The sequence below is a fragment of the Erythrolamprus reginae genome, chromosome 12 (assembly GCF_031021105.1).
Source record: "Erythrolamprus reginae isolate rEryReg1 chromosome 12, rEryReg1.hap1, whole genome shotgun sequence".
Classification (NCBI taxonomy): Eukaryota; Metazoa; Chordata; class Lepidosauria; order Squamata; family Dipsadidae; genus Erythrolamprus; species Erythrolamprus reginae.
Window position 1 is genome coordinate 21,614,916 of NC_091961.1, and position 27,573 is coordinate 21,642,488.

Below are 27,573 nucleotides of genomic sequence, written 5' to 3' on the forward strand. Positions count from 1 at the left end.
TTCCCCTGAGTGTTTCTCATCCTCACTCACCTCATATTTGATAGACTGCTATTATATTCCAAACTTTTAGACTAACGGTGCCACTCCTACGATTATTATATCATTTCTATGTTTATAATTCTTTAGTCTTGGTACATGCTACACCACTCTAATGCTACCATGTTTGTACAATAATCTCTGTGCATCTCTTTGCAAACAGAGTAATCATATTCCGAAATCACCATCCATGGCTATTTTCACACCTGTATACCCACCACCCCTAAAAGGAAAAGTTCTGGCTTCAATAGAATATTCATGTTTAAAATCCTACTCATATATGTATATATTTGAATCCAATTTTCAGCCAAAATTGTAGTAAACAATTTATACTTGTTGTTCAATGAAGACGTTAATCAATAATTTCCTGTTCAATAAGGAAGGGTTTATTTTGAGTATTTGACTCACGAGCACCATTGAGTCCAAAATTTCCATGCCATATAAGACAGTTGTTAAGTGAGATTCGCCCCATTTTACAACTTTTCTTGCCTGGTTGTTGAGTGACTTTCCATAGTTGTGAAGTTAATAACACAGTTGTTAAGGATATCTATCCCCCCCCATTGAATTTGCTTGCTGGTGATCAATGCAACCCCAATCACATGAATCATAAATATATGCTAGTTGACAAGTGTCTGAATTTTGGTCGCATAACCACGGGAATGCTGCAATGGTCATATGTGTGAAACAGCCATGTCATTTCCCCCCAATACCATTGTAACTTTGAACCATCACCAAATGAATGGTTGTAAGTTAAGAACTACTTGTAATTGTGTATTAGGAATTTATTTGTTTATCTATCATCCATCTATCTATCTATCTTTCTTTCTATCTATCTATCTATCTATCTATCATCTATCTATCTTTCATCTATCTATCTATCTATCTATCTATCTATCTATCTATCTATCTATCTACCTACCTACCTACCTACCTACCTACCTATCATCTATCTATCTATCTATCTATCTATCTATCTATCTATCTATCTATCATCTATCTATCTATCTATCTATCTCTATCCATCCATCCATCCATCCATCCATCCATCTAGGCTTCTATGCTGCCCAATCCTGAAGGACTCAGGGCGGTTTACAATAAACACTATAAATTAAAAAACAATTAAAAAATGTCAAATATAAAACCTAAAACAATAAAACCCTCATTAAAAACCCATTATAGAACAGTCATGACAACATGCATCCATACCATTCATGCGATTTAGCCATGATGGTTGTTAGTTTACGGCCAGGGATTATCAGTCATCCAGGTCATATTTATCCCAAATGTGCTTTTTTGGGAGGCAACTGGACTTTTGTGTTTTTGTTCTTTGAAGACATTTCGCTTCTCATCCAAGAAGCTTCTTCGCCTCTAATTAAATTTTTACAGATGTACAACTTGTGTGGAAAATTCCCCAAGGACGTGGGTGGTAGCTTCAGTGTTCCGAAATTTGGAATGTTGGGTTGCGCCCAAAGGTTGCACAATGAGAAGCAGCTTGGAAATGTATTTCTGGAAAATTGAAGGGTCATTTGTTGTTTGAAATGGAACTGGATAATGAGGCAGGGGAAAGTTTCATCAATGGAACCAACTACAGAGCTCCAGATGGTTTCACCTCTATCGGTCTACTTGTGTCACGATGAATTACTTGAGTTCAATTTTTGGAAGGGAGAGTAAAGGAAATGCTTAGTTACAAGGAGTCCTCAACTTATGGCAGCCTAATGACTGCTCAAAGTGACAAAAGACTTCAAAAGGGCTCTTTTCTACAGAGGAATCATTGAGTCTGTCATCTGCACCTCTATAACTGTCTGGTTTGGTGCTGCAACCCAACAGGATCGACACAGACTTCAGAGGATAATCAGAACTGCAGAAAAAACAATTGCTGCCAACCTGCCTTCCCTTGAGGACCTGTATACTGCATGAGTCAAAAAGAGGGCGGGGAAAATATTTACTGACCCCTCACATCCTGGACACAAATTGTTTCAACTCATACCCTCAAAACGTCGCTACAGAGCACTGCACACCAAGACAACTAGACACAAGAACAGTTTTTTTCCCAAACGCCATCACTCTACTAAACAAATAATTCTAACACTGTCAGACTTTCTACTAAATCTGCACTTCTATTCTACTAGTTTTTCTCATCATTCCTTTCACCCATTTCCTCCCATGTTGACTGTATGACTGTAACTTGTTGCTTATATCCTAAGATTTTTATTAATATTGCTTCTTCATTGCTTATTTGACCCCTATGACCATCATTAAGTGTTGTACCACATGATTCTTGACCAATGTATATTTTATTTTATGTACACTGAGAGCATATGCACCAAGACAAATTCCTTGTGTGTCCAATCACACTTGGCCAATAAAAATTCTATTCTATTCTATTCTTTATGACTGATGTCCCCACCCCCTTGCAGTCACGTGGTTTTTTGGGGGAAGTGCTTGGAAACTGGCTCATATTTTTGGTTAGTTTGCCTCTTCTTCTTTTTTTACCATTGCCGTGTCCCAAGATCATGTGACTTTCTGAGAAGCAGAGCCAGTAGGGTAACTACTGTATTTTTTTGGACTTTAAGACACATTGGTGTATAAGATGCACCAAGATTTCAAAGAGATAGGTAAGGAAAAAGGGTGTTTTTGGATATATTTTAAAAAAAAATTCTCCATACAAACTTCTTCAATACATTTGGAAATAATTTCATATTATAATAAAAACAGTATCGAGTTAGTACATTATTTATAATTAATCTCCCCCAAAAAATTATTAGTTCCCAATTAATTACTTCCGGTGTCAATCCAACCCTCCCCAACCTTGACCTCTAATTTTGTCATCTAGGTATCTAATTTTCTTCTAATCGAATTCAAGCTTAATTTCCTTTAAAACCCTATTAAATTAATATCCTTCTCCTTTAGTACTTCAAATACGCTATAGTGCCTCCTCCTACTTCTTAGGTATTCTCTCAAAACCCTTAAAAGACAACATTATCCACTAGAAACAATAACAAAGAAAGGAAATTATAATTCAAAAAAGAAAGGAAAAGGCTTTTTGTTCTTCAGTTCCCAGGAACACTCCGCAAGCCTCCCAACCATCTTTTTATGAAAAATAGCCCATTTTTCAGTAATACCTCTACCTATGAATGCCTCTACTTAAGAAGTTTTTTAGATAAGAACCGTATGTTCAAGATTTTTTTTTTGCCCCTTAAGAACCATTTTCTACTTAAGAACCTGAGCCCGGAAAAATTTCCTAGGAAATTTGAGAGCGGCACAAAGGCCTGGCCAGTTTCCTGCCATTCCCCCTTTAATCCCGGCCATCTCGGGCTTTTCTGGGCTACCAGAGGAGCCTTTTGGTGGTGCTTAAGGAGGCCTTGGAAGTCCAGAGTGAACGAAGCATTTTCCTTTCTCTGGGCGCTTGGAGAGGGAATAAACCTCTGCCAGCACCCAGAGAAAAGAAATGCTTCCTTCGCTCTGGGCAGCGACTGTCCTCCTCCTCTTCTTCCTCCTCCTCCTCCCACCCAAATTCTGAGCTTTTATTTCTTTCCTAATGGGTTTGCACGCATTATTTGCTTTTACATTAATTCCTATGGGAAAAAATGCTTCTACTTACAAACCTGGTAACCTGGTCATGGAAGGAATTAAGTTCTTAAGTAGAGGTACCACAGTACTGTACTTTACAAAAATGGGGTGCACATAGGGTTTGGGAGGCCTGCAGAGTGCTCTTGGGGCCTGGGGGAAAGCAAAAACACCCCCTTTTTTGGAAAAAATGGCCACGTTTCACCATTTTGGGGGGCAGAAACAGGGGTTGCCTTCCTCCAGCCCTCAGGAGCACTCTGAAGGCCTCCCAAATCCCCTGCACATCATAGTCTTCAGAGTCTTCGGAGAGGGGCAGCATACAAATCCAAATAATAAATAAATAAATAATAAATAAATATTTTTGCGAAAAAGGGTTCCATTTTTTTTGCAAAAATGTGAAGTGAGGACGAGGCTTTGGGAGGCCCAAAAATGGCTGTGTTTGGTGTATAAGACGCAGTAACATTTTCACCCTCTTTTAGGGAGGATAAAGGTGTGTCTTATACTCTGAAAAATGCATCAGAGTCACTCAACAACTAGACTATTAACTTACCAACTGCAGTGTTTCACTCAACAACCGTGGTGAGAAAGGTTGTAAAGTGTAGCAAAAACACATTTAACAAATGTTTCACTAAACAATAGAAATTTTGGGTTCAATTGTGGTTGTAGGTCGAAGATTATCTGTATTACAGTTCAGTGCAAGGGAGGCTGGTACTTACCAGAGCTTACAAACTTTTTGCCAGACCCATCCTCGAATACAGCTCATCTGTTTGGAACCCATATCGCATCTCAGACATTAACACCCTTGAAAATGTCCAAAGATACTTCACCAGAAGAGCCCTTCACTCCTCCACTCGAAATAGAATACCCTACGAGACTAGACTTTCAACCCTGGGCCTAGAAAGTTTAGAACTAAGACGCCTTAAACAAGATCTAAGTATTGCCCACAAGATCATATGCTGCAACGTCCTGCCTGTTGGCGACTACTTCAGCTTCAACCACAACAACACAAGAGCACACAGCAGATTTAAACTTAATATTAACTACTCCAAACTTGACTGTAAAAAATATGACTTCAGTAACCGAGTTGTCGAAGCGTGGAACTCATTACCGGACTCCATAGTGTCATCCCCAAACCCCCAACACTTTACCCTTAGATTATCTACGGGTGACCTATCCAGATTCCTAAGAGGTCAGTAAGGGGCGAGTACAAGTGCACTAGAGTGCCTTCCGTCCCCTGTCCTATTGCTCTCCTATATCTCCTATACCTTTCTTCTATTCCTATATCTCTTCTTCTATTCTTTCATTGATATGTTCTATTACTATACCTTCTTTTCTATTATTTCTTAGATATATTTTACTATGAGTATCTCCTCTATAACCTTCATCATGTATTTTACTATGTGTATATAGATATATACCCACTAAAACCCTTATTGTGTATTGCAGTGATTTTCAACCTTTTTTGAGCCTCGGGCACATTTTTTACATTTATGAAACCCTGGGGCACATTGAGCGGGGGGGGGGGGAGCTAAAAAAAGTTGGGACAAAAAAATTCTCTCTCTCTTCCTCCCTTTTGCTCTATTTCTCTCTCCCTTCCTTCTTTCTCTCTCCATCCCTCTTTCTTTCTCTTCCTTCCTTCCTCTCTTTTTTGCTCTCTTTCTCTCTCCCTCCCCCCTCTATGTCTTTCTCTCTCTCTCCTTCCCTCCCTCTCTTTCTCTCTCTCTTGCTTTCTTTCTCTTGTTCTCTTTCTCTCTCTCTTGCTTTTTCTCTCTCTTATTCTCTTTCTCTCGCTCTTTCTTTCTTTCTCTCTCTCTTGCTTTCTTTCTCTCTTGCTTTCTTTCTCTCTTGCTTTCTTTCTCTCTCTGAGCTTCGCGGCACACCTGACCATGTCTCACGGCACACTAGTGTGCCGTGGCACACTGGTTGAAAAACACTGGTGTATTGGACAAAATAAATAAATAAAATAAATAAAATAAAATAAATAAATAAGACCCAAGGTTTTGTCATAACAATCTAAGCTGACTTTATACATTTCACTCTTTCTCTTTTACTTTCTATGTGGTCTGTTCGTGAACCTAGCGTATTAGGTTAGTTAATGGTTCAATCCACCCTTCAGACCCAGAAAATGGATTAACCAAGTTAAGTCTGTTCTGCAAATTCTGCCAGGATGAAGTGCTTAAAGGAGTTAATTTGCTAGGTCTTGCGTAATCTTCTTAAATAGGTTGCTTAACTGCCTTTCTGGAGCTTCCCAGCCAGTTCAGTTCTGACCATCTGCTCAGCTTTATTTTCCTGCCCTGTGATTTATAGAATTAATAGCAGATACAGGGGCTGCAGCGTTAGCGAGTGAGTGTCATCTAAATAAAATTAGGTTCTCTGTTTTGAGAAATGAAAGTGGAGTCGTACATTTTTTTAATTTCATCTTTAAAAATTGTATCTCCAAACTGGGAGAGCAAGAAGTATAGAGGCTATAAATCAAGTCAAACTTTTCTTTGGCTTACAGACGTACTTGTTTTATTGGTTCAAAAATATCAGTGGAAAAGTATGTTAGTTTTTCTCTTATTTATTTTCTATTTCACACACACACCTCTCTGAATACCAAGTGATACTCCAAACTTGGCTTCTCTTTCTTACTGAAGGCAAGAAAGGCCATTTGTACGTCTCTTTCGAGATGGCTTAAAAGCAGAAATAACTTTGGCTCATAGAAACATAGAAACATAGAAGTCTGACGGCAGAAAAGACCTCATGGTCCATCTAGTCTGCCCTTATACTATTATCTGTATTTTATCTTACAATGGATATATGTTTATCCCAGGCATGTTTAAATTCAGTTACTGTGGATTTACCTACCACGTCTGCTGGAAGTTTGTTCTAAGGATCTACCACTTTTTCAGTCAAATAATATTTTCTCATGTTGCTTTTGATCTTTCCCCCAACTAACTTCAGATTGTGTCCCCTTGTCCTTGTGTTCACTTTCCTATTAAAAACACTTCCCTCCTGGACCTTATTTAACCCTTTAACATATTTAAATCTGCCCTCATTTCTTTTTCATCCTTTTGTGCACACAACAGAGAGGATGCGATAGCAACTTACAACCACGATTGAGCCCAAAATTTATGTTGCAAAGTGACTCAGTTGTTCAGTGAGCTTTGCCCCATTTTACCACCTCTCTTGCCATGGTCGTTAAATGAATCACTCTGTTGTTAAGCTAGTAAAACAACCATAGTTCCCTCTAAGCTGAGCAGTGAGCTATAGCTCACTTAAAAATCATCATCAACTCAGAGTTTTCCAAACCTGCCCAGAAGCCGAGAGGGAAAGAGTGAGAGGGAAGGAGAGAGAGAGGAAGAGAGAGAAAAAGATAGAAAAAAGAGAGGAAGGAAAAGAGAAAGAAAAAGAATGGGAGTAAGGAAGAGAGAAAGAAAATCAAAATCTAGTTTGAAACTAGCTCAACTATTTAAGTGGCATTTTGATATTGATAGAGTTGCCCTATTATGAGCTCACTGTTATAGACACACAGTACAGCATTTTATTTTGAAATTCTCTGAGGCAAAACAGGGTGGGTTTTTTATTTGTTTGTTTATTTGTTTGTTTGTTTGTTTATTATTTCTGTGCCGCCCAGTCCCGAAGGGACTGCCGCTCAGACACTATACTTTTCCGCCCACCCCCCAAAAAATTTAGAGGGAACACTGAAAACAACTGTTAAGTGAACTTGGCTTCACCATTGACTTTACTTGTGAGCTGGTCACAAAAGATGATCACCTGACTTTGGATCACGACAACGGTCATAAACATGAACCAGTTGCCAGGCATCTGAATTTTGACCACGTGGCCATGGGTGCTGCAACCGTCATTAAGTATGAAAAAGTCATTTTTTTTTCAAGGCTGTTGTAACTTCAAACAGTCACTAAACGAAAGACTATCTGAACGCTATTTTCTTTAGCTGCGTTGTTTCTCCTGCTGTCTACATTGTGCTTGACCTTGATTACAACTGGAAATAAGGAAGAACTTCCTGACAGTCAGGACGATCAACCAGTGGAACAACCTACCAGCGGATGTTGTGAACTCCATTACTATGGACATTTTTAAGAGGAAATTGGACTGCCATTTGGCTGGGATGCTATAGGGTTCCTGCTTAGGCAGGGGGTTGGACTTGATGACCCGCATGGTCCCTTCCAACTCTAACAATCAATCAATCAATCAATAAACAAACAAACAAACAAACAAACAAACAAACAGGCAAGTTGGAAATAAGATTTCTTTTGCTGGTTTGAGCTACCCAATTTTAAGCGTAAATGCATTCAAAGGTGCAGAGATGGTAGCAAGTCCATATGCTAGAGCAGTAATGGCAACAGTGATTATTTTCCTTGAGTGCCAAAAGAGCATGGGTGTGCACTATTGCGCATGCGTGAGTGCCCACATCCATAATTCAATGCCTGGGGAGGGCAAAAACACTTCCCCCACCCTCTGGAAGTCAGAAATGGCCTGTTTCCCAACTTCTGGTGGGCCAAGTAGGCTCGTGTTTTGCCCTCCTTAGGCTCTAAAGGCTTCCCTGGAGCTGGGGGACGATAAAAATGTCCTCCCCCCTTCTCTTGGAGGCTCTCTGGAAGCCAGAAATGTTTTCCCAGAGTCTATGTGCTGGTCGGCACATACATGCACAATGGAGCAGAGCTAGGGCAATGGCTCATGTGCCAGAAGATATGACTCTGTGTGCCACCTGTGGCACCTGTGCCATAGGTTTGCCATCACTGTGCTAGAAGCTTAGAGTTAGCAGAACCTTACACATTCCATCTTTCCCCTTTTTTAAAAAAAGTGTTATTTGGTTTTTATTTTAATGGAAAGCATTAGTGTTACGGATATTGAAAAATACTGTCTATTGATTCATTAATTCATTAATTCATTCATATTTATTAAACCAACTGTCCTCCGCTTTTCCACATTTTGGAGTATTTTACGCTTTGAAAGATTCCCCTGTTGAAGGACGTGGGCTTAACACTTTTTGCCTACTTTTTTCTTTGCTCAGGATGGAAGATAGTTGGAGTATTGGCTGTATTTTTGCTGATGGTGTGGTATACGATATCCCGGGAAGAAAGGTATATACAGCTGTGAGTGTATTTCTTAAAACAACAGCAACAGCAGCAACTGGATTATAGGAACTTCACTAATCTTTGCTGTGTCTCCGTTCTAGGATAGATTAATTAGATGGACAACACTAACTAGAAGTCACTTTTCAGAATTTTTTTGAGTGAGTGTGTGTGAGAGAGAGAGAGAGTGAAAAAGAGAGAGAAAGAGAGAGGGGATGGGAAGGGAGGGAGGGGGGAAAGAGAAGAATGCATAAGCAAGATTTCTGTTCTGAAACCTTATTGTTTATTGGCCCATTTTTAATACAGCATGAAAGTGGGGATTATATGTGTATATACAATACATTGGCTCAAGGCAAACTCTATAGCAGTGATTTTCAACCTTTTTTGAGCCATGGCACATTTTTTACATTTACAAAATCCTGGGGCACATTGAGTTGTGGGGGGGGGGCGGCTAAAAAAAGATTGGACAAAATTTTTCTCTCTCTCTTCCTCCCTTCCGCTCTATTTCTCTCTCCCTCCCTCTTTCTCTCCCTTCTTTTCTCTCTCTCTCCATCCCTCTTTCTCCCTTCCTTCCTCTCTTTTTTGCTCTCTTTCTCCCTCCCTCCCTCCCTCTATGTCTTTCTCTCTCACACCTTCCCTCCCTCTCTTTCTCTCTCTCTCTTGCTTTCTTTCTCTCTCTCTTGCTTGCTTTCTTTCTCTCTCTTGTTCTCTTTCTTTCTTTCTCTCTCTTTCTTCCTTTCTTTCTCTCTCTCTTGTTTTCTTTCTCTCGCTTTCTTTCTCCCTCTCTCTTTCTCTCTTCCTTCCTTCCTTCCTTCCTTTCTCTCTCTCTTGTTTTCTTTCTCTCTCTGAGCTTCGCGGCACACCTGACCATGTCTCACGGCACACTAGTGTGCCACGGCACACTGGTTGAAAAACACTGCTCTATAGCATCCCCCCTACTATGCCCCAATAACTACACTATGGGGTAGATTGGTCTGGGATAGGGGTAGGCAAAGTCGGCTCTTCTATGACTTGTGGACTTCAACTCCCAGAATTCCTGAGCCAATCATGCCAGCTCAGGGATTCTGGAAGTTGAAGTCCACATGTCATAGAAGAGCCAACTTTGCCTACCCTTGGTCTGGGAGAAGGTGAGTGGCCCAAGGCCCAGTATGGAGGCTCATACCTACGAAACCTCCAAGGCTGATGGTGTTCAGACTTTTACACAATGAATATCAGCCTCGGGAGTACAGTAGTCCCTCACCTATCGCTGGTGTTACGTTCCAGACCTGGCCGCGATAGGTGAAATCCGCGATGGGGAATTTATCGACTGATAGTACTTATTTAAGTATTTATATTGTAATTGTTTGGTAAGTTTTCATTGTTTTAAGTGTTTATAAATCCTTCCCACACAGTATTTATTTTAGATACAGTATTTAAATACAGTATTTACAATTTTAGATTTATTTATTTTTTTGAAAAACATGCCGATCGAGTTCGACGGGCTGTTTAAATCTGCCGATCGGCTTCCTCAGAAACCCGCGATGAAGTGAAGCCGCAGTAGGTGAAGCGCGGTATAGTGAGGGACTACTGTAGTCTAAATCAGAGAACTACAACACCAATACTACATTTATTGTGAGGTTGCAATAACAGAGATTTGTAAGTCTTAATGTGCTTTGCCAATTAAGGCTAGTTCTGAGATCCTTATTCACACCTTGCTGTAGAATCACATTTGGTTTATCGGACACAGCCCATTATTGATTTTGTTTTGTAACTCTGTAGTAAAAGTTATGCTATCTTGCATGTCTTTCCCTTCCTAGGCTGGTCTATCTTGGAGGACCAATGCCATGTAATTGCTTTTTATCAACTGAAGCAGGAAAATAGTCATAGTGAATGCCCTATTTTGTTTTTAAACAAATTTTACCAAAATCTTGTTTGTAACCGCCTATAACTTTAGGCACTATCTTGATACTTCTTAGGTCCTAGGTTAGGATTTGGTTTTTAATAAGGTTTTTAAAATTATTTTAAATATTAGATTTGTCATACGTTGTTTCATTATTGTTGTTAGCCGCCCCGAGTCTACAGAGAGGGGCGGCATACAAATCTAATGAATGAATGAATGAATAAATAAATAAATAAATAAATAAATAAATAATTTAGTTTTCCCCAATTTTAAAATTATGAATCTAACTTAGATTAATACTATTATTACTACTACTGTGTTTCCCCAAAAATAATGCATGTCCCCATAATAAGAACAATCAGGCCTTTTCATGTGCTGAAATAAGGATGTTCGTCACCTTCTGTACCCCCAAAATAATATACCCCCCCCCCTTTGATAATAAGGTCATGGCCATATTTCGCAGTTCAAAAAATATAAGGCCCTATCTTATTTTCAGGGAAACACGGTAGTACTGCTAATGATAATAAGACTTGAATTATTAAATTTTCCCCAGCCTTAATTTGTGAATGTAACTGCAGCGCATTAACAACAGGGGTTTCAAACTTGATTTCAGGTTTGTATTTGATTTTGTGGGGAGGCGAGGGGAGAAGGCGTCACCCTGATGTCACTTGAGTACTCTACAAGTGAAAACAGGCTCCCAATCTCCATTTTCTTTGGGACAGCCTCCTGCAACCCTCTGCCTGCAAAAACAGAGCTCACTTGTGGCCCTCTCATGCTCTATTTTCACTGGCAGAGGGTTGCAGAAAGCTACCCCAGCTGAAAACGGAGATTGTGAGCCCATTTTTGCTGGTAGAGTCACCATGGGCCGATCCTTTGCTGTTTCCAAGGCAGTTCCCTTGGGCCAGATCTAAGCACCCTGTGCACCCGATGCGGGCCATGGGCCTTGAATTTGACATCCATGATTAACAACAACAACAACAACATCACTTTCCTCCTCCTTGTCATTTGTCTTCCAGTTTTGATTTCCACTTCCAAGATGAAAAGATGACTTGTCCTTTCAGAGAGGTAGAAAACAAAGCTGCACAACTGATACCAAAGTGAGTAACGTGGCCGTTTGTTTGCTCGAAGAGTTAGATGATTGCAGATCTTTTTTTATTTAATTTTCCTAGACTTTTCCTGGGGGAAGGGGAGGAATGTGTTGGTGCAAGGAAGTACAGTGTTTCCTCGATTTTCGCGGGGGATGCGTTCCGAGACCGCCCGCGAAAGTTGAATTTCCGTGAGGTAGAGATGCGGAAGTAAATACACTATTTTTGGCTATGAACCGTATCACAAGCCTTCCCTTAACACTTTAAACCCCTAAATTGCAATTTTCCATTCCCTTAGCCACTATTTAGATTATTACTCACCATGTTTATTTATTAAAGTTTATTTAAAAAAATATTTATTAAAGGCAGGCGGAAGTTTGGCGATGACATATGATGTCATCGGGTGGGAAAAACCGTGGTATAGGGAAAAAACCCGTGAAGTTTTTTTAAATTAATATTTTTGAAAAACCGTGGTATAGACATTTCGCGAAGTTCGAAGCCGCGAAAATCGAGGGAACACTTTATTGCTAAATAAGAAAGGAAAGATAAAGTAGAGAAGCTGCCAATAGCCTATAAATCATATCATCCTCTTTTCTTCCTTAACTTCAGTTACACACGGGAACCTCCACTATTTTTACACCTAAAGGATTATTTCTGGGTGAAGAAGCCCTCTCTTTATGAACTGCCTTATGGTACCAAGGGAACAGGTAAGCAAACTATACACCTCTTCCTCCCTCCTCCTATATCATAAAGCTTCTGCTTTCATAGAATGTTGAGTCTGGTTTTATAGGACTGTTTTCATCCTCCTTTATTAATGGCTTTGTTGGGATTATGGCCCAACCTATTAAATTTCATTTTCCCGACATGCAGAATATGTGGTTTTTTTTTTAGCAATTGTATCCTCTTCTAAATTTCTCCATGATCCACTCTATTATCTCTAGATGATCTCCATAATTATTTAGCTTCTCATCACAGAGTTGCATTTGATGTCTTTCTTTTCAGATTGCACAAAGAGCTATTTAACAAGATATCCATCAAATTGTTTAGTGGGATCTCCACTGGCTACTCTAGCTAGGTTTGTTGGGTATTTAACCGTTACTGCAATCAGCAACCTTTATTTATTTAGTCAAACACTTAGTACATATGAGCATAAACATGAATGGAATACATGAAAGGTATACAAATAAAAATAAAAGGGAAAAACTAAGATAATAACTAAAAATATGACTCCTAAACTAAATTCTGAATTAGAGACTATATTATGTATCAACATAGTCAAAAAGGTAAAATATTTAGGATTAACATTATCAGCAAAGTGTAGTTTGATAAAGAACAACAATTACAATATTGCAATATCTGACAGTCTCAAAATGGGTGAGCAGTGTGGTCGGGCAATAGGAAAAGCAAGTAGGATGCTTGGCTGCATAGCTAGAGGTATAACAAGCAGGAAGAGGGAGATTGTGATCCCGCTATATAGAGTGCTGGTGAGACCACATTTGGAATACTGTGTTCAGTTCTGGAGACCTCACCTATAAAAAGATATTGATAAAACTGAACGGGTCCAAAGACGGGCTACAAAAATGGTGGAAGGTCTTAAGCATAAAACGTATCAGGAAAGACTTAATGAACTCAATCTGTATAGTCTGGAGGACAGAAGGAAAAGGGGGGACATGATCGGAACATTTAAATATGTTAAAGGGTTAAATAAGGTTCAGGAGGGAAGTGTTTTTAATAGGAAAGTGAACACAAGAACAAGGGGACGCAATCTGAAGTTAGTTGGGGGAAAGATCAAAAACAACGTGAGAAAATATTATTTCACTGAAAGAGTAGTAGATCCTTGGAACAAACTTCCAGCAGACATTGTTGGTAAATCCACAGTAACTGAATTTAAACATGCCTGGGATAAACATTGTAAGATAAAATACAGGAAATAGTATAAGGGCAGACTAGATGGACCATGAGGTCTTTTTCTGCCGTCAGTCTTCTATGTTTCTATGAAATTAAAAAAATAAGTAATGATCTCGAAAGATGATCCAAACAATGGGCAAAATTGCAACAGTTAAAATGAACGTGCTACCTACAATATTATTTTTATTTCAAACCGTCCCGATTAAATTGAATAAAACATTCTTCGACCAATAATTCACAAATTCGTCTGGATAAAAAGAAAAGCAAGAATTAAACTGAAATATAATGCAGGACCACAGGATGAGAGGAGGACTGGGCCTTCCAAATTGGAAACTTTACCATTTAGCTGCGTCACTAAGCTGGATGAGAAGTAGATAGTGCTCCGAAATAGAAGAATACTTACAGTTGAAAGTTTTAATTTACAATCCGGATAACACTCTTTTTTATTTGGAAGGGAGAAATAAAATACACAACTGTTTTAGACATCCCTACATAAGAAAAAAAATAATAGATTAATAGAAACATAGAAACATAGAAGTCTGACGGCAGAAAAAGACCTCATGGTCCATCTAGTCTGCCCTTATACTATTTTCTGTATTTTATCTTAGGATGGATATATGTTTATCCCAGGCAGGTTTCAATTCAGTTACTGTGGATTTATCTACCACATCTGCTGGAAGTTTGTTCCAAGGATCTACTACTCTTTCAGTAAAATAATATTTTCTCATGTTGCTTTTGATCTTTCCCCCAACTAACTTCAGATTGTGTCCCCTTGTTCTTGTGTTCACTTTCCTATTAAAAACACTTCCCTCCTGGACCTTATTTAACCCTTTAATATATTTAAATGTTTCGATCATGTCCCCCCTTTTCCTTCTGTCCTCCAGACTATACAGATTGAGTTCATTAAGTCTTTCCTGATACGTTTTATGCTTAAGACCTTCCACCATTCTTGTAGCCCGTCTTTGGACCCGTTCAATTTTGTCAATATCTTTTTGTAGGTGAGGTCTCCAGAACTGAACACAGTATTCCAAATGTGGTCTCACCAGCATTCTATATAGTGGGATCATAATCTCCCTCTTCCTGCTTGTTATACCTCTAGCTATGCAGCCAAGCATCCTACTTGCTTTCCCTACCGCCTGACTGCACTGTTCACCCATTTTGAGACTGTCAGAAATCACTACCCCTAAATCCTTTTCTTTTGAAGTATTTGCCAACACTGAACTGCCAATACAATACTCAGATTGAGGATTCCTTTTCCCCAAGTGCATTATTTTACATTTGGAAACATTAAACTGCAGTTTCCATTGCTTAGACCATTTATCTAGTAAAGCTAAATCATTTACCATATTACAGACGCCTCCAGGAATATCAACCCTATTGCACACTTTAGAGTCAATAGGGTTGATATTCCTGGATTAATGGTTTATAATAAGGAAGCAACATTACGTACAAATTCCTAAATAGATATCTCCCATAGAATCAGTAATTTACCCAAATGCACTGGATGGAAGTAAAATATTAACATACAATCAACTATTGGATGAATGTAATCAACTTATCTCAATAAAAAGCTTACAAGGAAAAGGAATTAGTGTACTGTAGATTGGCTACACTATTTGCAGATCAAATCTAAATATACCGAGGACAAAAGCAAATATGGATTTCAAAAGGCAAACAACCGGTAGATAAAATCCTTTTGGGCACAGATAATAAACTAATTCCCAAAATATATAATTATTTACTACAATATGAAATGTCAGAAGAGGAAGTAAAATATACCATGGTTACATGGGCCCAAAATTTCGGTTATACTATAAATTTATCAGAATGGGGTAAAATCTGGACCACCAACTGCAAATTAAATCTGTCGGCAACATACAAAGAAAACATTTACAACTTCCCCAGGCATGCCTGGCCAAAATGTATCCTAACACCTCTCCAAAAAGTTGGAAGTGTAAAGAAGGTGTTGTGGTTCCGTCTGAGGCCCCTCCGGGAACGGCTGACCTTCTGTCGGTTTCCAGCTCAGAGGGAGAGGCTGAGGAACAGGAGGTGCAGACAGACGAGGAGGAGGAATCCCAGGCTGAAGATGAGGGAGGACAGCCAGAGTCCCACCAGGGGGAGCTCTCCCCAGCAAGCAGCCTGGATTCCTTAGAGGAAAGTGCACAAGCCATAATTGATCTGCGACAACGAAGAGCTACTCAGAGACGGAATCAATTGGCTAAATACTTTCAGCATTAAAGTGGCAACAGCTGGGTTTGGGTGTGGTGCTCTTGGGAAAGGCTAAAAGGCAGACCCACCCTTCCTGGCTTGTGGAGTTTTATCTTTGAGAGTCGTGGGACCTGACTGTGAACTTTGGCGTCTTGGAATCCTGGTTTGTGCCTTTGACTATTGAAACCTTGGGGGGTGGGGGTGCCAGCAAGAAGCTTGCTGTATTGACTGGACATCAGGACCCTGCTGTACCGTATTATATCCTGTCTGTTGGGAAGAACAGGTTTTCCTCTGTGCTTATTTTTTCCAGTTATAAAATACTTTTGGCTTTTACCAGAGTGTCTGGCTGTTTTTTTCCAGTTGGTGTTGAGGTCTGGGGGAACCCAGACAGAACAGAAGGTATAGGAATATACTACCATATGTGGTGGATGTGTCCAAATGTGAAAAGCTTCAGGATTAAAATAAAAAATTGCGTGGAACAAATTACCTCCAAATCGGTTCTGTTTAAACCGGAACTATTTCTTCTGGGCACATTTAAACAAAAATTAGTAAAAGAAGATAGATGCCTAATCCTACACATATTAACAGCGGCTAGATTAATATACGCTCAAAATTGGAAAATGGATAAAACTTCACAATATTAAATATAATTAATAAAATACTAGAAATTGCAGAAATGAATAAGATGACCCTAGAGCTTCATGACAAGGATGGAACAGAATTCTATAAAACTTGGGACAGGTGGTATGACTGGCTGAACCAAAAGAAGAAAACCCCCCAAAAATTATAAAACGGGTTTAACACAAATTACAGATCCAAAATTGATAACAATAAAAAATGGTTAACTACCGCACACGATTTGAAAGAAAGATGAATGAATATATACATGAATAATCTTACAACTCCCATAGCCAACACATCTGAAATGAAGAGACAAATTGTTGTTAAAACCAACGTTTGTTAGTCTAAAGATTCAAAAGACTTAATGATCTAATAATTGATTATATGACTACTTCTTAAAAAAGCTTTCCACTGCTACAGCTGAACCTCTAAGCATAATCTTTGAAAAATCTTTCAGGACTAGCTCCCTCCCCAATCTATGGTCACTAGCCATGGTTCTCCCTATCTTCAAAAAGAAGTAGTCATATAATCATCAGGTCCAATAGATAGCGATGGTTTTAGGCTGTGTATTGTAGGGATTTATTCAGGCAGTTTCCAGGAATCAAGATCAATAACTCCCATTATGATACAAGTTTAAAATGCCTTTGAGCCAGAAAAGATATTTTTGGTTTTAAAATTTCAGGAACAGTTATTTAAGTTCCTTCACCAATATTGTTGTGGTTATGATAGCAATAGCAATAGCATTTAGACTTATATGCCACTCCATAGTGCTCTAGCAGCCCTCTCTAAGCAGTTTATAGAGTCAGCATATTTGCCCCCGAACAATCTGGGTCCTCATTTTACCCACCTTGGAAGGATGGAAGTCTGAGTCAATTTGAGCCTGGTTAGATTTGATCAGCTGGTGATCAGCAGAAGTAGCCTGCAGTAGTCCACTCTAACCACTGCACCACCGTGGCTCTGGATCCAGAATCTAATATCTATGGATCTCTTTTTCTGCTCAGAAGCTCTGAAAATAATTTTTCATCTCAGGACAAAGACAGAATTTATACACCTTGATGATTTGCCATTGTATGATTTTGTTAACGGTTCCATTTTTATCTACAGTGAAATCACGCTCATCCATTTAAACGAAATCTCCATGTTAATTATTCCAACTGTGTGACCCTTTCAACTTCATTGGTTTCGCTCCAACAGACAAAAGGTTCAGTTGACAGTAATGCACTAGATAAAACTTCTGCTTCACATGAATGGAGCCATTATAAAGTTGCTCTTCCTTGGCATTTCAACCATAATAACAAAACAAAGGAAATTATTTTGTCTCCAGCTTTCCCAGATTGAGATATAAACTACTACACTGAGTTGGTTACTCAGTGACAGATAATTCAATAAATTTACTTATTTGTCCTGGAAGAAAGGAACTCCGAAAACTAAACACAGCTCAATGAATATACTGTTCCCTGCAAAAAAAAGAGGGGAAAAACCGAAAAGAAACAGTATATATTTTCTAAACTTTGTTTCTTTTTGTGTAAGACAGTATTGCCTTTGTATACAAAAGTCAGTTAATGAAAAGTCTATTGTGTTACAAAAATGTGTTGGATTCTATTTATTAATCAGTGGAGTCTTACCTTTATTTCTTTATGGATTATCTGATATTTCTCTTCATTTTCCAGACCAATCATTAATGACAGGCAAATAGTATTTTCCTGCACATAACGTGTTTTGAAAAGCTGAAGTTTATTTTATTTCATTAAATTATTTAGTAGCACGGATCTCTTTTTAAATGTATTAAATACCAGACCTTTGGAGAGGAAAAAGAAACCTGTTAAGACATGTAATTTATTCTTACCACCTTGATAGCGTTTTCATCTGCCATCAGAAGTTAAAGAAAAGGAACAATAGAAGCAGCTATCCTTGGATGCTTGATTACCAGGAAAAACCTGATTGCAAAATGTAAACCTTTGACCGGAAGTGATATAATTATCTTAGATTTATGCCACTCAGAGGAAACTAAACATGTTCAGACATTCAATCTGTATTTTAGCAATCTGTTTAAGGAGATACAGAGCCAGGGTGGCACAATGCTTAGAGTGCAGCACTGCAGGCTGTTTCAGCTAACTGCTAGCTGTAGTTCAGCAGTTCAAATCTCACCACTTTTACCCGCATCCTTCCAATGTGGGTAAAATGAGTATCCAGATTGTTGGGGGCAATATGCTGATTCTGTAAACCACTTAAGAGAAAGCTGTAAAAGCACTATGAAGCGATATATAAGTCTAAATGCTATTGCTATATTGGTTATTGTTTTCTCAGTAAAAATATTTAAGATTTGGGCATTTTGGTAAAGGGAAACATTGAATAACAGAATACGGAGAGGGGCGGCATACAAATCTAATAAATAAATAAAGTTGTAAGGGACCTTGGAGGTCTTCTAGTCCAACTCCCTGCTCAAGCAGGAAATGCTACATTGGAAACTGTATACAGTGTTCCCTCGATTTTCGCGGGGGATGCGTTCCGAGACCGCCCGCGAAAGTCGAATTTCCACGTAGAGATGCGGAAGTAAATGCACTATTTTTGGCTATGAACAGTATCACAATCCTTCCCTTAACACTTTAAACCCCTAAATTACAATTTTCCCATTCCCTTAGCAACCATTTAGATTATTACTCACCATGTTTATTTATTAAAGTTTAATAAAAAAAATATTTATTAAAGGCGGACGAAAGTTTGGCGATGACATATGACGTCATCGGGTGGGAAAAAACGTGGTATAGGGAAAAAACCTGCAAAGTGTTTTTTAATTAATATTTTTGAAAAACCGTGGTATAGACTTTTCGCGAAGTTTGAACCTGCGAAAATCGAGGGAACACTGTACAAGCCTACATTGAAAAGAACCTTGACTACACAATTAAACAAATACAGAAAATGACAAGCATCTAAAAAAAAAACATAGCTGCGTTAAAAAATCAATTTTTTTGCGAACTCTGAGAAGGAAAATGTACAGGAAATATGTTTTAAATAAGCCTTGTTAAGATTGATTACACAAAAAGAAGATATTGTTGCAATGAAAGCCCCGAGGCTGTGAATTTAAATGTTCAAAGTAAATTTCTTGGAAAGAATTGGAGAAGATTTGCAAGAGTTGCAAAACCAAGGCAGTGTTTTCTGTCTTCCAAAAAAGAGAAAAAGAAAATGTAAAATCTAACTAACCAGCCACCTTGTTGTTGATACTTGTGTGTATCTGGACTAGATTGTTGAGCAGTTAGAGCAGAGGTCTTCAAACTTGACAATTTTAAGACTTATGGACTTCAACTCCCAGAAATCTTCCACCCTAGCTGGCTGGAGAATTCTGGGAGCTGAAGTCCACCCATCAGTCTTAAAGTTGCCCAGTTTGGGGTCCCCTAAGTTAGAGTGTGAACATTTAGAGGGAGAAATAATTATAGTCACAAAGGGACAGATTAGGTTTCTGAACAAGAGTTCTTATCAGATTAATTAACTTAAGTACTTTTATGATAAAAATAGTTCCAGAGGCAGCATCTTGACAGGGATAAGAAATTAGATCAATGAACTCAGTTGATGAACTTTCTGGCTTTTTTAGGGTGTCTTTGTGAATTCAGTTATTTTGTTTCTAGGACAACTCAACAGAGCCAACTTGCCACAGCCAATTTTGCCGCAGGACAAAAGTTACATAACACCCCCCAAAATGTTGAAATAAAATAATTAAAGAAAAGGATGCAAAATGAGGGACAAAATGAATTGAGAATGATAAAAATTAATATATATATATATATATATATATATATTTAAATTGCAAGTTGTCCTCGTCTTATTAGAATTGAGCCCAACAATTCTGTTGCTGTGTGAAACATTTGTTAAGTGAATTTTGCCCACCTTTCTTGCCACAGTTGTTAAACTGAACTACTGCAGTTGTTCAGTCAGTAACATGGCTATTAAGTGAACCTGGCTTCCCCATTGACTTTGCCTGTTAGAAAGTCACAAAAAAGAATCACATCACAGAAACACCCAGGACATTCAACCGTCATAAATGTGAGTCTGAATTTTGGATCACATGACCAAGAGGATGCTGCAACGGTCATAAGAATGAAAAAGAGTCATAATTCACTTTTTTCAGTGCCACCTTGTAACTTTGAATTGGGCACTAAATGAACTGTTTTAAGTCGAGGTCTAATAATTATATAAAGTTGTTGGATTTTTCCCATGACACGTTGGCCCTGGCGAATTGGCAGCAGTAATTTGGCACACGGCAAGTTGTCCCATTCTTTTCTGTTGATGCTAATGTGTACATTAACTTAAACAACTTTCTTGATTGCCTTTGTTTGTTTGGTCTGCAGAGGAAATTCTTCTACGTCTGCTAGCAATCACAAGTTACTCTCTCCCTGAAAACTTTCAAAGGTAATTACCAGTTCATCCCATTTTTCCTCTTTCTTAGGTTTTAAGCACTTTGGGAATTTCCAATTTCATTTGGAAAATTTAGTGAGTTGGAAGGGACCTTGGAGGTCTTCTAGTCCAGCCCCCTGGCTCAAGCAGGAGATGCTATACCTATGATGGCGAACCTATGGCACGAGTGCCACAGGTGGCATGCGGAGCCATATCTGCCGGCACGTGAGTCGTTGCCCTAACTCAGCTCCAGCACATAAGTGCACATCGGGCACCTGATTTTTGGCTCACATGGAGGCTCTAGGAGGACGTTTTCGGCCTCCGGGGGAGTGGGAGAAGGTGTTTTCACCTTCCCCGGACTCCAACAAAACCTGGGGAAAGTGAAAAATGGGCCTACCGGGCCCACCAGAAGTCAGGACATGGGGGAGAGGGTCATGTATGGATGTGCAGGGGGCAGTACAGTGCAGGGGGGTTCATGTGCACATATGCAGAGGGTTGGGATGCATGGGAGGGCATAGAATTATAGTTATGGTAACACGGGCGCATGCTTTCGGCACCCGAGGAAAAAAAAGGTTCTCCATCACTGCCCTATACCATTTCAGACAAGTGACTGTCTAGTCTATTCTTAAAAACCACCAGCGATGGAGCACCCATGATTTCTGGAGGCCAACTGTTCCACTGGTAATTGTCTTCACTGTTAGGTAGATTCCCCTTGTTTCCCAGTTGCTTGTTTCCTTGATCAGTTTCCATCCATTATTTCTTGCCCGGCCCTCTGGTGCTTTGGAGCAGTATTTCCCAACCTTGGCAACTTGAAGATATCTGGACTTCAACTCCCAGAATTCCCCAGCCAGCGAATGCTGGCTGGGGAATTCTGGGAGTTGAAGTCCAGATATCTTCAAGTTGCCAAGGTTGGGAAACACTGCTTTGGAGAATAATTTGACCCTCTCTTCTTTGTGGCAGCCCCTCAAATTTATTTATTTATTTATTTTTTATTTTATTTTATTTTATTTTATTTTATTTTATTTTATTTTACTTTACTTTACTTTTTACTTTACTTTACTTTACTTTACTTTTTACTTTACTTTTTACTTTACTTTACTTTTTACTTTACTTTTTACTTTACTTTACTTATTACAGTACTTTACTTTACTTATTACTTTACTTTACTTTTTACTTTACTTTACTTTTTACTTTACTTATTACTTTACTTTTTACTTTACTTTACTTTACTTTATTTTTTTTATTTTTATGCTGCCCTTCTCCTTAAACTCAGGGCGGCTTACAACATGTTAGCAATAACACTTTTTAAACAGAGCTAGGCTATTGCCCCCACAATCCGGGTCCTCATTTTACCCACCTCGGAAGGATGGAAGGCTGAGTCAACCTTGAGCCGGTGATGAGATTTGAACCGCTGACCTTCAGATCTACAGTCAGCTTCAGTGGCCTGCAGTACAGCACTCTACCTGCTGCGCCACCCCGTCTCTTATTCCAAATACTGGAATACCTCTGTCATCTTGCCCCTTATTCTTCTTTTCTCTAAACTACCCAGACCCAAATACATGAGCTTGTACAAATACATGAACATACAAGGACCAGGAAGTTTGGTTTCCATGGGAGGCCTCCGAGAGGGCTTCTCAATTAAGCTTGCTAGTAGAAGGTAGTCCTCAACTTACAATCACAACTGGGAGCAGAGATTCTCTGTCCATAAGTACCATGGTGGTTAAGTGAGCCAAGCTGGATTTTATGACCCTTTTCCGCCATGGAGGCTCAGCAAATCACTGCAGTTCTTAAGGGCATCACCTGGTCTGGCTTACTCATTCAATTTGCTTCTCAGAAGCAGCTGGGAGGTTGCAAACTGTGGTCACGTGATCCCGGGAATCATGCAAATCATGTGACGCTGCAACCATTGTAAATACGTTTCTGTTGCCAAGTGCCTGAGTTTTAATCATGTGAGTGTGCAGATCACATGCATGTTTATAGGTGCAATGACCAGTTTTAAATCACTTCTTTTAGTGCCATGGAAACTTTGTTCACTAAATGAATGGTTGTAACTTTGAGGATTACCTCTATTACCCTTTCTACTTCTTGCTTAATTTCCCCTCCCTGCTGTTTTTCTTCAGTCACTTCTGCTTGTTAAATAGCTTGTTAAATAGCTTCCCATGGCTCTGAACTTCCCTGTAAGAAGCCTGTAGCACCAGTCTCTTCCCTCCCCCTGCTCCTTCCCTCCCTGTGATACCTGTTTACTCCTCACCTGGGATTCTCACAATGCTGTCCGACATCTGTGTGTATTTACCCATTTAGTATGGCTGTTACATATAGGTTATTACCTATAAAGCCCTTCATGGCACCGGACCAGGATATCTGCGAGACCACCTTCTGCCGCACGAATCCCAGCGGCCGGTTAGGCCCCACAGAGTTGGTCTTCTCCGGGTCCCGTCGACTAAACAATGTCGTCTGGCGGGACCCAGGGGAAGAGCCTTCTCTGTGGCGGCTCCGACCCTCTGGAATCAGCTCCCCCCGGAGATTAAAACTGCCCCTACCCTCCCTGCCTTTCGTAAACTCCTTAAAACCCACCTCTGTCATCAAGCGTGGGGGAACTGAGTCATATCCCCCTGCCTATGTAGTTTTTGTGCATGATATGACTGTATGTATGTTTTTTATATTGGGGTTCCTTGCTTTTAGATTTTTAAATGTACAATTGTTATTTTAGATTCTAATTATTAGATTTGTCATTGTATAAAGCCCTTCATGGCACCGGGCCAGGTTATCTCTGGGACCGCCTTCTGCCGCATGAATCCCAGCAACCAATTAGGTCCCACAGAGTGGGCCTTCTCCAGGTCCTGTCAACTAAACAATGTCGTTTGGCGGGACCCAGGGGAAGAGCCTTCTCTGTGGCGGCCCCGGCCCTCTGAAACCAACTGCCCCCTGAGATTAGAATTTCCCCTACCCTTCTTGCCTTTCGTAAGCTTCTTAAAACCCACCTCTGTCATCAGGCATGGGGGAACTGAGATATTCTTTCCCCCTAGGCTTCTACAATTTATGTATGATATGTTTGTATGTATGATTGGTTTTATAACAAGGGTTTTTAGCTGTTTTAGTATTGGATTGTCGTATGTTGTTTTTACCACTGTTGTTAGCCGCCCCGAGTCTATGGAGAGGGGCGGCATACAAATCCAATAAAACTAAACTAAACTAATACTGTTTCTATCACTCTTGTGAGCCGCCCTGAGTCTGTGGAGAGGGGCGGCATACAAATCTAATTAATAATAATAATAATAATAATAATAATAATAATAATAATAATTGCAATGATCCGGGGTGTGGCACAAAAGCAACACAGCCAGAGAACCAGTATGAGTTCCTTTATTGGCACCAACTTTGCCCCCAATGTTCTGTTTACTCTCCGTCCTGGAGTAAAGCTCTCCCACAAACCTGTAGCAGCTTCTCACTGCAGATAACTCAGTCCAAACACTGTAAGCAGAATGACTGCAATCAATCACTCCGACAGGACAAGATCACGAGTCCCAGAAGCAAAGAATTCATGCCAATAATTCCAGCAAGATAGGATAAGCAGACAGAAATATGACAATGATTCAGACCATCAGGAGGAATGCCAGGAATGCAGGCCACAACTCTCACGCTGTGAATTCAGCCTTTATTCCCAACAAATGCCCCTCCCAATTGCCTCTCCTTTAAACTCTATCTGCAGGTGTGCCTTGCGAAGGGAATCGGGGGCCTTTCTCGTAATCCCCACAGCCCATGTTGCTCTCATCTGCGTTCTTCCCTGCACACCCTAGAATGAGAAGGGGGTTGGTCTTGGTCTTCATCTGAACCCCTTCCCCCTTGTTGCACCTCTCCCCTATTCTGCCTAGACTGAGTTTGCTCTTCCCCAGTTTCCTCCGGAACCAGCAGAACCCACTCTCCTGCTCCCTGGCAGCTGTCCGTCTTCCGTCTCAGATTCAGACACTTATCTTTTCTTATTTTGCTGTTACCTTATCTTATCTTTACTGCCTCTGTTGTATTATTATCTTTTCTTATCTTATCTTATCTTTTCTTATTTTGCTGTTACCTTATCTTATCTTTAGAATAGAATAGAATAGAATTTTATTGGCCAAGTGTGATTGGACACACAAGGAATTTGTCTTGGTGCATATGCTCTCAGCGTACATAAAATAAAATATACATTTGTCAAGAATCATGTGGTACGACACTTAATGATTGTCATAGGGGTCAAATAAGCAATGAAGAAGCAATATTAATACAAATCTTAGGATATAAGCAACAAGTTACAGTCATACAGTCATTACTGCCTCTGTTGTATTATTATAATACACTGCTCAAAAAAAAATAAAGGGAACAGTTTACAAAACAGAATATAACTCCAATTAAATCAAACTTCTGTGAAATCAAACTGTCCACTTAGGAAGCAACACTGATGGACAGTCAATTTCATCTATCGTTGTCCAAATGGAATAGTTGTGCAAATGAAATATTCAATGAGAATACTGTATTTCATTCATGCTATTTGAGTGTTTTCTTTATTATTTTTTAGCAGTATATTATACCGCAATCCATTCCCTTATCCTTTCCTCCCTGTTGTCGTTATTATAACTGCTATTCCTCTATTGCTTTGCATGCGTCCCTGAAGAATTTCTGCACTGGAGACAAACTTCTTGTGTGTCTAATCACACTTTAGCCAAATAAAGTACGAATTAATTCATTAATTCATTCTCTGTCCTTCCCATTTGCACATGTTCAGATTAGGATCACTGCCTGGATCATCACTGACCTACTGGGTTGACAGCGCCCGCCCCCTTTTAAGACCTCTCCCTGTCCCAGCTGCCCTTCAACTAAGCAGCACCTTTTGTCTCAAAGGTGTCTTTTTCAAGAGGCAACTCTCTAGTTTTTTCTTTGAAGACATTTGGCTTTTCATCCAAGAAGCTTCTTCAGTTCTGACTGGATAGTCTTTCCATTCCCCACCATCCAATCAGAGCTGAGGAAGCTTCTTGGATGAGAAGCGAGACATCTTCAAAGAAAAAAGAACAGTTGCCTCTTAGAAAAAAAACACCCTTGTGGTGTGTGTTGAAGGTGTGTTGGAGGAGTGAGAGAGGAAGATGGCTTCTGCTTCTTTGTGGAAATAGAGCAACCTACGGCTAATAGAGAGAAAGACTGTTTTTTTAATTGTCAGACTCACACACTGCCTAGCACAAGAAATAGCAGTTCCGGAGGAAGTGTGTAAATAGAAACTGTGACTACCACCCATTGTGTTTTCGAGTGTGGTAGCCTAGTACAAAAAGCAGCAGTTCCAGAGGAAGTGTGTGAGTAGGAACTGTGAGTACCACCCATTGTGTTTTTGGGTGTGTGTTGCCTAAAGGCCAAGGGGGCATATTTGGCCCTCTGGAGCTTTGGGTGCATAGAACGGAATAGGAATAAGAATAGAGTTGGAAAAAATATGGACTATTAATTATAAATTGACAATATCATCTACATATAAAGAGAATACAGTGATACCTCGTCTTACAAACGCCTCATCATACAAACTTTTCAAGATACAAACCTGGAGTTTAAGATTTTTTTGCCTCTTCTTACAAACTATTTTTACCTTACAAACCCACTGCCACCGCTGGGATGCCCCGCCTCCGGACTTCCGTTGCCAGCGAACCCCCCCTTTTTTTGCTGCTGGGATTCCCATGAGGCTCCCCTCCATGGGAAACCCCACCTCCGGACTTCCGTGTTTTGGTGATGCTGCAGGGGACTCCCAGCAGCGCAAAAATGGGTGCTTCGCTGGCAACGGAAGTCCCGAGGTGGGGCTTCCCAGCGGGGAGAGCCTCAGTGAAATCGCAGCATCGCAAAAACACAGAGGTCTGGAGGTGGGGTTTCGAGGACTTTGGTGTTTTTGCAATGTTGCGATTTCACTGATGCTCCCTTTGCTGGGAAACCCCACTTCCAGACTTCCGTTGCCAGCAAAGCGCTCGTTTTTGCGATGCTGGGATTCCCCTGCAGCATCACAAAAACACAGAAGTCTAGAGGTGGGGTTTCCCATGGAGGGGAGCCTCAGGGGAATCCCAGCAGCGCAAAAACAGGCGCTTCGGCTGGCAAAAGGGATGAATTTTGGGCTTGCACATATTAATCGCTTTTCCATTGATTCCTATGGGAAACATTGTTTCGTTTTACAAACTTTTCACCTTAAGAACCTTGTCCCGGAACCAATTAAGTTTGTAAGACAAGGTATCACTGTATCTATAAAATGTTCTACAGGTGGCATTTGCCACCTGCCCGACTCTCTGAAATGTTTCCAAATACATCACCAAAATGCTGGAAGTGCCAAAAGACAATTGAAGTATACAACAAAATCATAGACCAGGCTAACATACCCGACACATGGAGGGAATCATACATCACAGTAATTCCAAAAGAAGGACTAGAGAAAGACCAAATACAAAATTATAGGCCTATATCATTGCTAAATACAGACTATAAGATTTTTATGTCGATAATGGCAGAAAGAACAAAAAAACTTTTAAATAAAATAATTAACCCAGATCAAAGGGGCTTTTTACCTCATAGGGAAATAAAGCAATGTACCAGAAAAATGGAACTTTTTGCCACACGTGGTGGACCTGCCTAAAGGCCAACAAATTTTGGACTAAAATTAAAAGTCTTTTAGAGCAAATAACAAACTTACAAATTTCATTAAAACCAGAGCTATATATGCTCGGAATTATCAGGCAAAAAATAACAAAAGAGAACAGCTATCTAATAATACACATAATTACTGCCGCCAGAATCACATTTGTGCAAA

At 39.7% G+C, this 27,573-nt stretch overlaps 1 protein-coding gene across 8 annotated transcripts in view; it reads left to right on the forward strand.

The window, feature by feature from the left end:
- ST3GAL4 (ST3 beta-galactoside alpha-2,3-sialyltransferase 4) overlaps window positions 1–27,573 on the forward strand; it is a 236,268-nt gene that overhangs the window by 193,841 nt on the left and 14,854 nt on the right. For 4 of the 8 annotated variants that reach the window (XM_070765425.1, XM_070765432.1, XM_070765427.1 and 1 more), the window contains 4 exons: window positions 8,621–8,702; window positions 11,577–11,657; window positions 12,255–12,352; window positions 20,726–20,786. In XM_070765425.1, coding sequence (XP_070621526.1) covers window positions 8,621–8,702; window positions 11,577–11,657; window positions 12,255–12,352; window positions 20,726–20,786 — 322 coding nt within the window. The remainder of the gene's footprint in view (window positions 1–8,620; window positions 8,703–11,576; window positions 11,658–12,254; window positions 12,353–20,725; window positions 20,787–27,573) is intronic. The other 4 variants (XM_070765428.1, XM_070765433.1, XM_070765429.1 and 1 more) reach the window with 1 other exon arrangement.